This window comes from Myotis daubentonii, chromosome 8 (genome assembly GCF_963259705.1).
Source record: "Myotis daubentonii chromosome 8, mMyoDau2.1, whole genome shotgun sequence".
NCBI lineage: Eukaryota > Metazoa > Chordata > Mammalia > Chiroptera > Vespertilionidae > Myotis > Myotis daubentonii.
This window is the reverse complement of record NC_081847.1, coordinates 33,546,849-33,560,903: the sequence shown is the minus strand read 5'-3', so window position 1 is coordinate 33,560,903 and position 14,055 is coordinate 33,546,849. Positions and strand designations below refer to the sequence as shown.

Genomic DNA, 14,055 nt, shown 5'->3' with positions numbered 1-14,055 from the left:
GAATGCAACAGTGGGAACGTGCCTGCTAAACGGGAAGCGCCCGCGACACTATCACGGCTTGCTCTTTTTCTCCTCAGCACCATCCTGAGAAGGAAAGACATTTTCTCCCATTTCACAGAGGGGGAAGCTGAGGCTCAGAAAAGCAAAATGCGTTTTCCCAGATGATAGGGAGAATCCGTGGCTGGTGTCTACACTCAAACTTGGGGCGCGGGGCGGGAAGGGAAAGGGCTGGCGGCAAGACACCCCTAGAGGGCCCGAGAGGCGAGGTGCCCTGGCGGGTGAGGGTGTGGCCGGGGCGGGGCGCGCTCGGGCACGACCCCGAGGGGCGGAGCGCCGGGGATGGTGCAATACCGGGCCCGAGCGCATCAGGCGGCGGCTGATTAGCTCAGGTTTGCATCACCCGGGCCAGAGCCGGAGCCTGGGCGCCCCGTGTCCCCGAGAAACTTGCGTCGGAAGCCGCGGCGGCTCCGCACCCGTGAGGCCGTGGGGGGTCGAGGCCAGAGCTCCCACGGACCCCGAGCTCGGCCGCAGCGGAGCTCAGAGACTCAGAGCTCGGGCTCCTGTGCTGCACGAGGACAAGGTACCCGGCGCAGGGCCAGGGGCGGGTAGGTTGGAGGGGCCACCGGTGGGAAGGTGGCCCGGGAGCCTCCGGGCCCCCGCATGTTACACACACGCGCGCACGAACACCCCCCACGCGCGCGAACCCCTACACGGGCGCGCGCGAACACACACACACACACACACACACACACCCCGTTTAACAAACCCGCCGCCGGAGGCGGGGGTCGACCTGGGCCGTGCGTTCCCGCCGGGTCTCCGGTAACGCGGCCCCGCCGGGCTTGGGGTCGCCCGGGTGTCAACTGTGTCCCGGGGCGGAGGGGCCGGGCACTGAGCTGTCGGGGTGGCGCCCCGAGAGGTGTGGGCTGTGTGTGTTGGGTGATGTGGGGCGGGAGAGTCGTGTGGTTTGGTGCAGGAGGTCGTGTGTAAAGGACTGTGGGGGGCCTTGGGGGACCGGAGGACTGTGTGCAGGGTCTGTCACTGTGGGGGTGTCTGTGGGGTCTGCGTGGGGATGTGTCTCGGGGCTCTGTGTCTCCATGGACGGTGCAAGCTGCGAGGATGGCCGAGCACCTGGTGGCAGGTGCTGGCTGTGCGGGGGACACGGCTGGGCAGGGCTGGGCGCCGCGGGGGCAGGGGACCCGTGGAGGGTCCGTGGGAGCGCGGAGGCAGCGCGCGGACGGGGACCCGGGTGGGTGCGGGGCGGCCGCCACAGGTCTCCGGTGCGGCTCCGGGTTCGCACGCTGCGTGTGCTCGCGTGTGCTTTGCTCCTGCACAAGGTGTGCATTGTACCTACAGGCTGGGAGGCGGAGGCGAGGTGCACCCCTTCCCCCAACCCTGGGGCCCAGCCTCCTTCCCTTGGCCTCATCCCTTCCAGGTCTCCGCGCGGCCCTCGGTGGCCGATGAACCTTCTGTCCCGGGACACCCGAGCCTCCGCTTCCGCTCCCAAGGGAGGAGCCTGGCTGCCGGTTGGGCGAGGCCAGGGCCTGCCTCCAGCCAGACCTGGGGGTGGGAGGACCGGGGCGGGGATGTCGGACTGTGTGTGGCTTGTTGGTATCCGTCGTGCGGACGTGAATGCGATCGGTGGGAGAGCTCTGTGTGAGTGTCCGTGCGCGCTTGCCCGTGGAGGGAGACGTGTGTCACCTAAGGCTGTGTGTGCCCTTCTCTGCTGTGGATGTGTGTCTGGGCTGGCTGGCTTGGACAAAGTGTGTTTTTGAGGGGCATGGGCACACCTGTCTGCCCTTGTTTAAGTGTGTGTTTGGTGCGACCTGCCCTTTTCCCCCACCCGGGCTGTCAGGGATTAGGCGCTGCCCCACCCTACAGTGGAGGTCCCTCAGTGTTGCCTGCCAGTCCCCTTGTTCGTCTATAGACTCAGATACCGCCCCACCGGGCCCTGAGGCATGGATAGGGCCCAATAAGCCTGGGGTGCTGATACAGCCCCCGGAGAACCACTCCTCGTGTCTCTGCGTCCCAGGCACAAGCATCTACACGGCCAGGGATCACCTTGCTTGACTCAGAAAAACCTGTGAAGTAAGGAGTGTGGTCCTAGCCTCATCCCTCGGAAGATTTCTGAGGCCCCCAAGGTAGCACTTAAGCCATCTTCATCTATGAATAATAGTAATAATAATAATAATAATACAGTAGTGACTACTTCCTGATACCTATCGTGTAACAGGGCCATACTACCCTATTTGTGTTTTAATTTCTTCCCACAAAAATCCTATGAGCTTTGCAGGCTGTGAGGCAACTGAGGTGCAGGAAGGTTGAAGACCGTGCCCAGGGCTACCCAGCCGGTAAGGGTCCGGGAATATTTGATGAGTGCCACCCCCAGCTGCATTCTCACCAAGACAGGATTACGGCCTGTTACTCAAGGTGGGGGCTCCCTCCCTCCCTCCCTCCCAAGGCAGCCCATGCACTAGCGAGTAGCATGATTGGAGGGTGGGTGTCAGTCTGAGAATTGACTCTGAGTGATGTTTCCCCATGAATCATGCCTCAAACTGTTGGGAAGGTCTTTAATCAGGCCGAAGTCTCTCTTCCTCTCACACCTTATACCTGGGCCTCCTTGTCCCACATCTGGACTCTGAATGGGTGGGGAGATGGGTTCTAGAGAGAACCTATCTGCCTGACATGCCATTGCCTGTTCCTCCACCCGCCCGCCCCCCCCCCCCCCACACACAGCAACACAGCTGCAAGGCTGGTGACTTCCTCTGCCTTCGAATGAATGAACTCTTGGGGCCTGTGAGAGACCTCCCCGCCCTGTCTCACTTCTCACCTCATGATGAAACTGAGCTGACAGCGGGTGAGCTCTGTGTGTGGATGCTGTGATTCTGGTAGCCCTCGGGCCATCAGGCAGTCATAAAGTTCACAACTGAAAAAAATAAATCCATTCATCAGTTTTGAAATACTCAAGCAATAAATGAGCGTAGAATGTTTATTTTAAAATATTGAAATAAAAAATTCACTTGCCTCCTGACCAAATCCCTTCCTCTTCTAGAAGTTTCCCAGGAGGCCAGGAGCTGCTGTGCAGCCAGTTAAACCTGGGTCCTTCCAGACTTTTCCCTGTGCATTTCCACCGCTATCGCTGTGTAAACATGGAGAGACAGCGTAGTGTATGCTGCTAGGTTTTTACATAAATGAGGTCATCTTAGGTGTATTGTTCGGCAGCTCGCTTTGTTCACGTGACAGTATATCCATTCCAGAGTATTCAGTCATATGTACCTACCTCACCCATTCATCATTCTTCCTCCCTCCTCCCCCATGCCTCCCACCCCTTTCTCCCTTTCATGGGTACCAGCTGCCTACCCTATAATACTCAATAGATACCATGCAAAGTCTCTCTTTCTTCCTCTCATTAACTACCAAATCCATCTTTCCACTTTACTTTTGTTTTTCACTTAGTAAATCACTTAGGAGACCTTTTCAATAAGCAATAAAGAGTTACCTCAATCGTTTAAATGGGTACAATTGTTCCGTGTATGGATGACATATAATTTATGTAACCAGTCCCCTAATGATGGACATTCAATTGTCTCTATTACATGGGCTACAGGAATAGCCTTGTACAGTGGGGCCTTGACTTACGAGTGTCCCGACTAACGAGTTTTTTGAGGTACCAGCTGTCTCTCTGCCAATTTTTTGCATTGAGTTGACAGAGTAATTTGAGTTAACGAGCTCGGTCTCAGAACGAATTAAACTCTGTAAGTCAAGGCCCTACTGTACTTGTATCATTACCTTAGTATGGAGAGTTTCCTGGTCCCTTTTCAGAACTGTATAGTATTTCACTATGGCTGTGTCATGATGTTTTAACCAGCCCCCTACTACTGGACATTTGGGGGTGTTTTCTGCCTTTTGCTCTTAGACACAAGGCTCTGATTAATTTACATATTTAATTTCGGGGTATTTTTAAAAATATATTTTTATTGATTTCAGAGAGGAAGAGAGAGGGTGAGAGAGATACAAATATCAAAAATGAGGCTGAAACCGGTTTGGCTCAGTGGATAGAGCGTCGGCCTGCGGACTGAAAGGTCCCAGGTTCGATTCCAGTCAAGGGCATGTACCTGGGTTGCGGGCACATCCCCAGTGGGAGATATGCAGGAGGCGGCTGATCGATGTTTCTCTCTCATCGATGTTTCTGACTCTCTATCTCTCTCCCTTCCTCTCTGTAAAAAATCAATAAAATATATTTTTTAAAAAATGAGAATCATTGATTGGCTGCCTCCTGCACACCCCACACTGGGGATTGAGCCCACAACCCAGGCATGTGCCCTTGACTGGAATCAAACCCGGGACCCTTCAGTCTGCAGGCCGGTGCTCTATCCACTGAGCCAAACCAGCTAAGGCTAATTTTGGGGTATTTTCATTGGAGGATAAATCCCAGAAGTGAGGCACCCAGTAAAGGGTGCATGCTGTTGTCAGTGTAGTGCACACTGCCAAGTCACCCTCTGTGTGAGTCATGCCAGTGTGCCCTCCCATCAGGGGGAGAGAGGAGCCCCCAGGCAGCCTCACTTTGGTGCCTTTCTCTCCTTCTTTCTAGATGCGAGCCACTCCTCTGGCAGCTCCTACGGGTAGTCCCTCCAGGAAGAAGCAGTTGAAGTTGGATGATGACCTAGACACGGAGTGTCCCGCCCGGAAGCAAGCTCGAAGTGGACCCCAGCCCAGGCTGCCCCCCTGCCCTCTGCCCCTGAGCCCACCCCCTGCTCCAGTCCGTGCCCCTGCTGTGACCACTGCCTCCCGGCTTGGGCCCTATGTCCTCCTGGAACCCGAGGAGGGTGGCCGGGCCTACCGGGCCCTGCACTGCCCCACAGGCACCGAATACACCTGCCAGGTAAGTGCCCTGGGGCCCTCCTCCAGCATCACAGGGGCCTGGAAAGAGCCTTGGCTGCAGAGGACTGTCAGGCCTGAGGGATCCGTGTATGCATTTCGTCCTGTGTTTATTGGGAGCAGCCAGTGAGCCCCCCAACTCTCTGTCAAGCCCCAGGCTGGACTGTGACCAGAGAAGTAAACCAGATGGTCCCAGCCCTGGGGAACTCATAGCTTAGGTCCCCATAATGGATACAGGTTGCAGGGGTGGAGCTCACGGACCATGACAGCAGAGGGGGAAAGCCTCTAATGTATTCAAGGGTGTGGGGAGCCAGCACGGCCATGGCAGACTCAGCCCCAGGGCGCCTTATGTGCCATGCCAGCTCAGCCTGGTTCAGTGACCCTGCGTGGGGGGGGGGGGGGGGGTGAAAGGCTTAGAAAAGACAGACCAGAGAATGAAAGCTGGGTCTCGGTGGAACGCTGCCCCTCTGATGGACAGCGCCTGCACCCACAAGCCGTGTCTTTATTTTATAACAAATGCCATGAGGCAAAGTAAGGGCATGATCAAGATGTTTACAACATTCTCGTGGGTTTCACTCCCACTCCACTACGTGCACCTGAACTCCATCACTCAGGCGCGTGGGGCCACGTGTTCGGACCACAGGTTCAGGCTTACAGCTACAGCTGTTGGCTAATTGTGCTGGGAGGGCCCTGCCCTCCAAGCTGGGACTTGCACGTGGCCATGAGAGGACTGTGCCCTCTCAGTAGTCCAAGGCTTGAACCTGTCCAAACACTCTGGCCGCGCCCCACACAAGGGGGTGTCAGAAAAGACCGACGAGTTAGCTAGGGAGAAGCGGGAAAAGGGAGGTCCGGGCAGGGAAACAGCTGTGCAGAGAGGCCTCGAGGAGGGAGAGCATGGCGCTTCGGGGAGTTAACAGGACTTCACCATGGCCGAGTGGAGAGGGTGTGCAGCCAGGGGCAGGAGATAGGCTGGCAGCCACTGGGCATGACAGCACTAGGAAGGACCTCCTGTGGGAAGCCATGGAAGACATTTGCACAAGAGAAGGATGAGATAGAGCAGGCATCAGAACTCCTGGGATCCTGGAGGTCATGGGACCTAACCTATGGCCATTTTACAGGCACAGACTGAGGTCAAGAGAGGAGAAGGGTCATGCACGAGTCCACATAACATTGGGCCTGGCCTCCTAGGGCAAGGTCCAGGGTTCTAGGCCGAAATCAGGAACCAGGCAGGACCAAGGCCCCACGAGGGTCAGGCCCACACAAGACATTGGCAGGTCACAGCCCAAAGAGAGATGAGGAAGTCTAAAACGGGTGTTTGCTGTGCACCAGGGGCTGTGTTGGTTGCTTAGTGTGCGTAATTTCTTCTAATCTTCACACAGTCTATGAGGTGGGTGCTGTTATTGGGCCCATTTATAGGTAACGGATGCCGGGGCTCAAACGGATGCGGCTACTTGCCACATCCCGGAGCCAGGAGGCGTCAGAGCTGAGATTGGGCCCCGGCAGGCTGAGCCCAGAGCCCATGCTGGGACAAGTGGTTCGGACACAAGCGGAGCAGATTGCTCCCGGTGGGCAGGGGTATGGAAGATAGGGGAGACCCAGGCACAAAAGGGAGGGTAGAAGGGGGCCTGGGTCCCCTTGGGAATGAACAAGAAGCAAAAGGACCTGAGCCTCCAACTGGGAGCAGCAGCAGCACCTGGCTCCAGCTCCTGCTGATGGGGGTGCAGGGGACAGGGGGACAGATCTGGACAAGTGGTCCAGCCATCAGCTTTATCAGGGCTCTGAGCTGCCTGGTGCCACTCCCCGGTGCTCTGCCCCAGAGACTCTAAGGGGCCCCTGAACTCTGGGTCCCCTTCCTGCAGCATCAGGGTTCTTTCCTGTTCCCACTGGGGAGGAAGCCCATGCTGAGGGGAGTGACTAAAGCGAGCTGGAACCAGAGCCGCGCGCTTTCATGTGGCCCCAATTATTTAGAAACATCTAGGGGAGTCTGCAGGGATTGCTTGTCCCCACACCAGCAGGAACTGTGAGGGCTGACCTGTCATTGACTGTATCCTGTCAATTCCACATGTCTAGGGTCTTTTGGTCAGGGTGGAGAAAGACCAACAACCTGCCTTTGTAGATTGTGGCCTAATTCATTAATTGAACAAGCCAGTGAGCACCTGTGAGCACCATGCTGTAGTTCAAAAACAGACAAAGTTCTGCTGAGGTTTCATCCAGCGGAGGTTCTAGTGAGGGACTTGGACAGTGAACAAGGAAATGCGAGTAATGTATGTCAGGTGACCCTAGGTGCTATGGAGCTGGCAGAGAGGGGAACCGGGAGGGTAGCAGGTGCAGGTGATTTTAGGTAGGAAGTCTGGGAAGACCCCTTTGAGGAGGTCACATCTGAGTAGTGACTTGTGTGCGTTGGGGGAGCTGGCCCCAGGGGTAGCCGGCCCCATGAGCAGCTTTAGGGAAGAGCATCTGGCGGCGGAAAGGCAAGTGCAAATGCACAGGCAGGGATGTGCTCACCCCAACTTTTAAAAAAAGTCTCTGTGGGTTATTTCCTCCATACCCCTCAACTTTATTTTTTAAGACATATGCTTGCATTTTATTCCTGGTGGATTAAATATGTGTGTACTTTATTTTTACTTTCTGTGTGGCATAGTTAAAATAACATGCAAAGGGGTTAAAGTCAGGCGAACCAAAGGGAGTAAGTACACCAGCCTGGCCGCTGACCGGCTGTATGACTTCCAACAATCACCTTCTCTGAATGTTGGAGGCTTCCATCTCATGTCCTTAAAGCCAACAAGCTGAGCTGCTCTCACCACATGCTTCCCTGCCCTCCCCTTACTCCCCACCCTGCCCGACTCCAGCCGCCCTGACCTTTGGTTGTGTTCCTAGAGCTGATCTAGCTCATTTTTGCCTCAGGGCCTTTGCACTGTCTGGACTCCGCCCCGTCCCCCCCCCCCCCCCCCCCAAATCTGGAAAACATCCCATGGGCATTTCTGAATCATTCAGGTCACTTCCTCAGAGTCCCTTTAGGACCACACTTTCTAATAGAGGTGCCCCCTTCCAAGTTATTCTGTATCCCAGCACCTTTTTTTTTTTTTTTTTAAATCAGCACAGAAGTCTTTTTTATTTTTCCCCACTTATCATGCCATGAATTCAAAAGGAATGGGTTCCAGCAGCTCAGGCTCCTTTCCATTGGTTCTCACAAAGTGTGCTTCTCTGGGTGGAGCAGGCTGACGCTTCAGGTGAACCCAGGTACCTTTCTCTTTGGCTTCCTTCTTTTTCTGATCATTTCTCTTCACATGTTTCAGGAAGCTATCTCGGCTCTTAGAGTGCTTAATATGCTCAATATGTACATTAATTTTCTTGGTAAGGATCTTGCCCTAGCCCTAACCGGTTTGGCTCAGTGGAGAGAGCGTCGGCCTGCTGACTGAAGGGTCGCAGGTTAGATTCCGGTCAAGGGCATGTACCTTGGTTGCAGGCACATCCCCAGTAGGGGGTGTGCAGGAGTCAGCTGATCGATGTTTCTCTCTCATGGATGTTTCTAACTCTCTATCCCTTTCCCTTCCTCTCTGTAAAAAACCAATGAAAATATATTTAAAAAAAAAAAAAGAATCTTGCCCTTAACTTGCTTGTTCACCACAATGCCCACTGCATGCTGGGTGACCCTGTAGACTCCTCCAGTTTTGCCATGGTGACATTTGTGGGGTGTTCCTTTTTGAACAGTGCCCATTCCCTTGATGTCCACAATATCACCTTTCTTACAGATTCACAGGTATGTGGCCAAAGGAACAACCCCATGTTTTCCAAAAGGCCTAGAGAACACATAGTGGGTGCCTCTCCTCTTTCCCTTTGTGTCAGTCATTTTGGCGAATTACTGGAAGATGGCGGTTCCGCTCCCAGCACCTTTCTTGGTTCCTTTGCAACACTTATCAGAATTGCGTTGATTGCTTAGTGAGCATAAATATGTCGCTCTGGGGCCTATTTACTGCATCCTGTATTGGATGGGCACCAGGAGGGCAGGGACCATGGCTGTGAGTCAAGTTAGATGCCCAGTGGCTGGCACAGGTAGGAATGCAAGAAAGGGCGGGCGGTGTGAATTCTAGAGAATGGAAGCTCTGAGGACGATGATAATGGGCATAAAGCTACTTCTCCATCATCTGCTCTTTTGGATTTCCCTGCTTTCTGGCTTATTTTTGTTTGGGTTACCTATTCTTTTGCTTTTCTTGTTAAAAAAATATTTTTTATTGATTTCGGGGAGGAAGGGAGAAGGAGAGAGAAACATCAATGATGAGAGAGAATCATTGATCGACTGCCTCCTGCATGTCCCCCACTGGGGATGAAACCTGCAACCTGGGCATGTGCCATTGCCAGGAATCGAACCATGACTTCCTGGTTCATAGGCTGACGCTCAACCACTGAGCAACACTGGCTGGGCTCTGTTATTTTTTCAATTCTCTTAGGTTTAAGAACATATAAGGTGGCAGTTAAGAACACTTGGCTGTGTGGCCTCTTGGCTTTCTCAGGGTTGAGCGTCTTGCTGCAGGAGCGCTTGGCACACTGCCTGGCACCCAGTAGCAGGTAAGGGACAGGCGACTGTTTCCCAGGTCAGCCTGGGCTCCACGCGGCCCCCCCTGTGCTCATGCCGTGCTCCGCCCACAGGTGTACCCAGTCTGCGAGAGCCCGAAGGTGCTAGAGCCCTACTCGCGGCTGCCTCCCCACAAGCACGTGGCGCGGCCCACGGAGGTCCTGGCGGGCGCACACCACCTTTACGCCGTCTTCCCGCGGCGCCGTGGGGACATGCACAGCCTGGTGCGCCGCCGCCGCCGCCTGCCCGAGCCCGAGGCCGCCAGGCTCTTCTGCCAGATGGCCGCCGCCGTGGCGCACTGTCACCAGCACGGGCTGGTCCTGCGAGACCTCAAGCTGCGGCGCTTTGTCTTCACCGACTGTGAGAGGTGAGTGTGGCAGCAGAGGAGCCGCCAGGAGGTGGGCCCTAACGGGAAACCAAGGCCCAGGAAGGCCGAGTAGCCGACACAGCCTGGGGAGAAGCCTGGACAGCTCCGCTGCCCGGTCCAGGGGAGAGGGGACCCAGTCCTGTGGGAAGCCCCTTGGGGTGGAGCGCTGCCTTTGTGGTTAATCCGCATATTTTTCCATCAATTTTTAGAGACAGTGGAGGGAGAGAGACTGAGAGAGAGAAACATCGATGTGAGAGAAACACGTCAACTGGCTGCCTCCGGCAGGCGCCCCAACCAGGGCCCTTGACCAGAACTCCTCAGTCTGTGGGCCGATGCTCTATCCACTGCGTCAAACCGGCCAGGGCAGCGCTGCCTTTGTGATAGCAGCGACAGTGATGAAGAGCATCGCTGCTCTGCCTGACGTGGCCTGGATCCTGGTAAATAGGAGGTGGCCACTGTTACTGTCCCCATACAGCAGGCGAGGACACCGAGACCCAGCGAGGTCAGTAGCCCAAGACCGACAGCTGAATAAACACTAAGCTGGGATCTGAACCCAGATGTGACTCCAGAGCCAGGGCCCTAGCCCCTCTGAGCATGAGAGGTGGGAGGCCTGGCTCTCTGGGTGGCCCAGTGTCTCCGGACCTCCGTTTCCCGATTGGTAGGGGAAAGGCTGGATTGTCAAGATGTCGCCAGGATTTCAAGGTCACACACAGCTCAGGGCCACAGCCAAAATGCACCCTGAGCTTCCCGCACAGGAACCTTTTCCTCTAAAACTGAAAATCAGTGATTTTTGGAGGCGGGACAGAAAGGGACCTGGCACCCTGACCCCACCCCAGATCCTGGGAGTATGCAGGGTGTCAGCTCACCCAGCCACAGGTGCACATGCACACCCATTAGAACATTGATTTCATTTCAAGATATTTTTGGGAGGAGGGTGACCCCATTGGATTTTTTAAAAACTTTATATTCAAATACTTTTAGACTTTCAGAAAAGTTGCAAAAACAGTTCAAAGAGGTCCCATGTTTTCTTCACCATTTCCTCTGAAGTTAAAATATCTTACCTGACCATAGTATAACTACCAAAGCCAAAACATTAACCTTGGCTTCGTACTACTAACTAAACCACAGGTTTCCCCTGTTTCCCCCTATGCCCTTGTGTCTGGGATTCCATTCCGGCCCCACCCTGCATTCGCCAGTCAGGCCTCCTCCATGCCCTCCAGGCTGACAGATCCTCCAGCTTTTCTGTTCTTTCTTGACCTGAATACTTTTGAAGAGAACCAGTCAGTCATTATGTAGAACGCCCCTCCATTAGAGTTCAGCTGGCGTTTTTCTCGTGGTTAAGTTGAGGTGCTACATCTTTGGCATGAATACCACAGAAGCCCTGGCGGGGTGGTTCAGTTGGCTGGAGCGTCGTCCCATACACCAAAAGGTTACGAGTTCGATTTTTGGTCAGGGCACAAAAACCTAGGTTTCGGGTTTGATCCCTGATCGATGTTTCTCTCTCTCCCTTCCTCTCCCCCACCCCCGTCCCACTTCCTTCCTTTCTCTGTAAAATCAATAAGCATATCCTCAGGTGAGGATAAAAAAGTGATAGGTCCTTCTCAGTGCATGATATCAGGAAGTGCATGATGGTGATATTAACATCGATCATTGGTTAGGGTGGTGTCTGCCAAGTTCCCATTTTACCCTTTGTAATTAACAAATGCCTTCAGTAATACCTCGTCATTAATAAGTACCTCGAGGCGCTTTGAAATTATGTGTGTTCTCCTCAGAGTTTCACCCACTAATTTTAGCAGCCATCTACCTTCCCTGTAGCGAGTGTAGCAGTTACACTGTGATGTTTGTCTAAGGGTGATTTTCTAGTTCCTTCTACAGTTTATACTAAAAATGTATATCCTTGTTCGGCTGCCTCCTGCACGCCCCCTACTGGGGATCGAGCCCAAAACCCATTTTAATATTTTAAAATGCCTTTAGTAAGAAGTGGAATGTAAAATTTTTAAGCTAATGCACAACTTCAAATCATTTTGAACTTAGGGGTGGGTACAACACCCCCAGATCTCCCAGAGGTGAGAAAGTGCTTCTTTCTTTTCTCAAGGAAATAGTTTGAGAAACACTATTGGTAGTGTTGGTAGGAGAAGGGCAGGGAGTCAGACAAACCTGGGCTCAAATCCTGATTCTACTTAAGGGGAAAAAAAAAAAGAAAAAAAATTATATATATATATATATATATATATATATATATATATATATATATATATATATATATATATATATATATATAGTTGATTTCAGAGAGGAAGGGAGAGGGAAAGAGATAGAAACATCAATGATGAGAGAGAATCATTGATCGGTTACCTCCTGCACGCCTCCTACTGGGGATCAAGCCCGAAACTTGGGCACGTGTTCTTGACCGGAATCAAACCTGAGACCGTTGAGTCGGGTGGGGTGGGGGCGTGGGGGTTCCAGCAGGGGCTGACCCGCTGCCCTCTCCCTGCCACAGGACCAAGCTGGTGCTGGAGAACCTGGAGGACGCCTGCGTGCTGACCGGGCCGGACGACTCCCTGTGGGACAAGCACGCGTGCCCGGCCTATGTGGGACCCGAGATCCTCAGCTCGCGGGCATCCTACTCGGGCAAGGCGGCGGACGTCTGGAGCCTGGGCGTGGCGCTCTTTACCATGCTGGCCGGCCACTACCCCTTCCAGGACTCGGAGCCTGCCCTGCTTTTTGGCAAGATCCGCAGGGGGACCTACGCCCTGCCCCGGGGCCTCTCCGCCCCGGCCCGCTGCCTGGTCCGCTGCCTGCTCCGCCGGGAGCCCGCTGAGCGTCTCACAGCCTCGGGGATCCTGCTGCACCCCTGGCTGCGAGAGAACCTGACCCCCTCAGTCCCATCCCGAGCCCACCTCTGGGAGGCTGACCAGGTGGTCCCCGAAGGGCCAGGGCTGGAGGAAGTTGAGGCAGAGGAGGGAGAAAGGGAAGTGGGCCTATATGGCTAGGACTACCCTACCCGACTCTCAGCTGTGAACTGCGCATTGAGTTTGGGGCGTCCCCGAGCTCTCTCCTGCCTCTTTGACCCGAGATAAACCCTAAGTGCCTTGTAGGAGGGAGAAAAGAGGAGGCATGTTGAAGGGTGTTGCAGGCACGCCTGTGTGGTTCACACACCTGTTGGGAGGTGTGTGCCTTGTTCCAGGTGCTGAGAACACAGCTGTGAACAAGAGACAGAACTCCTGCTCACAGGGCTGTCAGTCCTTTGCCATCCCCACAGGCCAGTGTCTGCACTGGGCTGGGTACAACCAGTGCAGGTGGCGGCGTCCACTCGTGCTGGCACCCCCCACTGCTGTACCGGACAGTCCCTTTCACAACCCACCCAGCTGCCTTTGTACGTTGCACCTCTGAGAAAGGGAAGCGTCCTGTGCCAAAGCCTTCAGGCCTCTCCCCTGCACCTGAGGCCCAGAGCCCAGGCCCTGCTGCGAATTCCGCCCCAGCAGCTGTGTCCTCTTGGTCAGAGGATCCTCTGTCCAGGCCTGAGGCAAGGGTCTGGGCTGGAAGATCAAGAGTGCAAACTGTGAGGCGGGTCCTCATCCAGCTCAGGGAGTGGTCGGGAATGAGGGTCCAGGCCTGTCCGCCTCAGCAGCCGTGACCCGAGCCGCTAACTGGAGTTGGGGGACAGGATTAGGTGGGGTCTGCCCTGGCCTCCTGGAAAGTCCTAAGTCCAGTTCTGTGGACACTTGGGGTCCAGAACCCCACATCAGTATAGGTTTTGGATGCTCCAAGTATATATTTTTACCTTGTGCCTAATAAAGGAGTTCTGGAATACTTTTATTTCTCCCAGGCGTTTCTTCTGGTCTCTCTTCCGTTTTCCCAAACCAGCCCCACGGCGAGTCCTCTGCACTCCCTCCCTTTCTTCTGGAGCAGTGGTTCTCAACCTTCTAGTTTCTGGGCCTCATCCTCTGGAAATTCTGTTTCTTTGTTACTAATGTTGTGGCCTCACCCCGTAACAAAGAAACAGAATTTCCGGAGGATGAGGCCCAGAAATCAGGATTTTAAAGATTCCCAGGTGATTCTAATGTGCAGCCAAGGCTGAGAACCACTGTTCTGGAGGCTATGGGTCTCACCTGGGGTCAATTTTGGCTGCAAGTACCCGAAACCCTGAGTCAGAGTAGCTTAAAGCAGAAGGAAACGTATTTCACACAAAGCAAGACGTCAACAGGAGGGTGGTTTCAGGGCTGGCCGGTGCAGGAAC

The 14,055-nt window shown here is 54.4% G+C and overlaps 1 protein-coding gene and 1 pseudogene across 4 annotated transcripts; one reads left to right on the top strand and one right to left on the bottom strand.

The window, feature by feature from the left end:
* The first annotated feature begins 341 nt into the window (after positions 1–341).
* TRIB3 (tribbles pseudokinase 3) lies at positions 342–13,629 on the top strand. 4 transcript variants are annotated; one of them, XM_059705816.1, is made up of 5 exons: positions 342–580; positions 2,734–2,854; positions 4,589–4,879; positions 9,523–9,815; positions 12,316–13,629. In XM_059705816.1, the coding sequence occupies exons 3-5, from the start codon at positions 4,589–4,591 to the stop codon at positions 12,806–12,808; spliced, it is 1,077 nt and encodes a 358-aa protein (XP_059561799.1). In that variant the 5' UTR covers positions 342–580; positions 2,734–2,854; the 3' UTR covers positions 12,809–13,629. The 4 variants fall into 4 exon arrangements, with proteins under 4 accessions (XP_059561799.1, XP_059561800.1, XP_059561798.1 ...); XM_059705817.1 differs by lacking the exon at positions 2,734–2,854 and having other exon boundaries at positions 342–605; XM_059705815.1 differs by lacking the exon at positions 2,734–2,854 and having other exon boundaries at positions 343–580.
* LOC132239478 (large ribosomal subunit protein eL21-like) lies at positions 7,936–8,728 on the bottom strand (annotated as a pseudogene).
* Positions 13,630–14,055: the final 426 nt, after the last annotated feature.

Excerpts from the sequence above, each read along its gene's own strand:
- TRIB3 (XM_059705816.1), top strand. The coding sequence starts at position 4,589 with ATGCGAGCCACTCCTCTGGCAGCTCCTACGGGTAGTCCCTCCAGGAAG. Across the intron at positions 4,880-9,522 it reads GCACCGAATACACCTGCCAG|GTGTACCCAGTCTGCGAGAG; the intron begins GTAAGTGCCCTG and ends CTCCGCCCACAG. Across the intron at positions 9,816-12,315 it reads GTCTTCACCGACTGTGAGAG|GACCAAGCTGGTGCTGGAGA; the intron begins GTGAGTGTGGCA and ends TCCCTGCCACAG.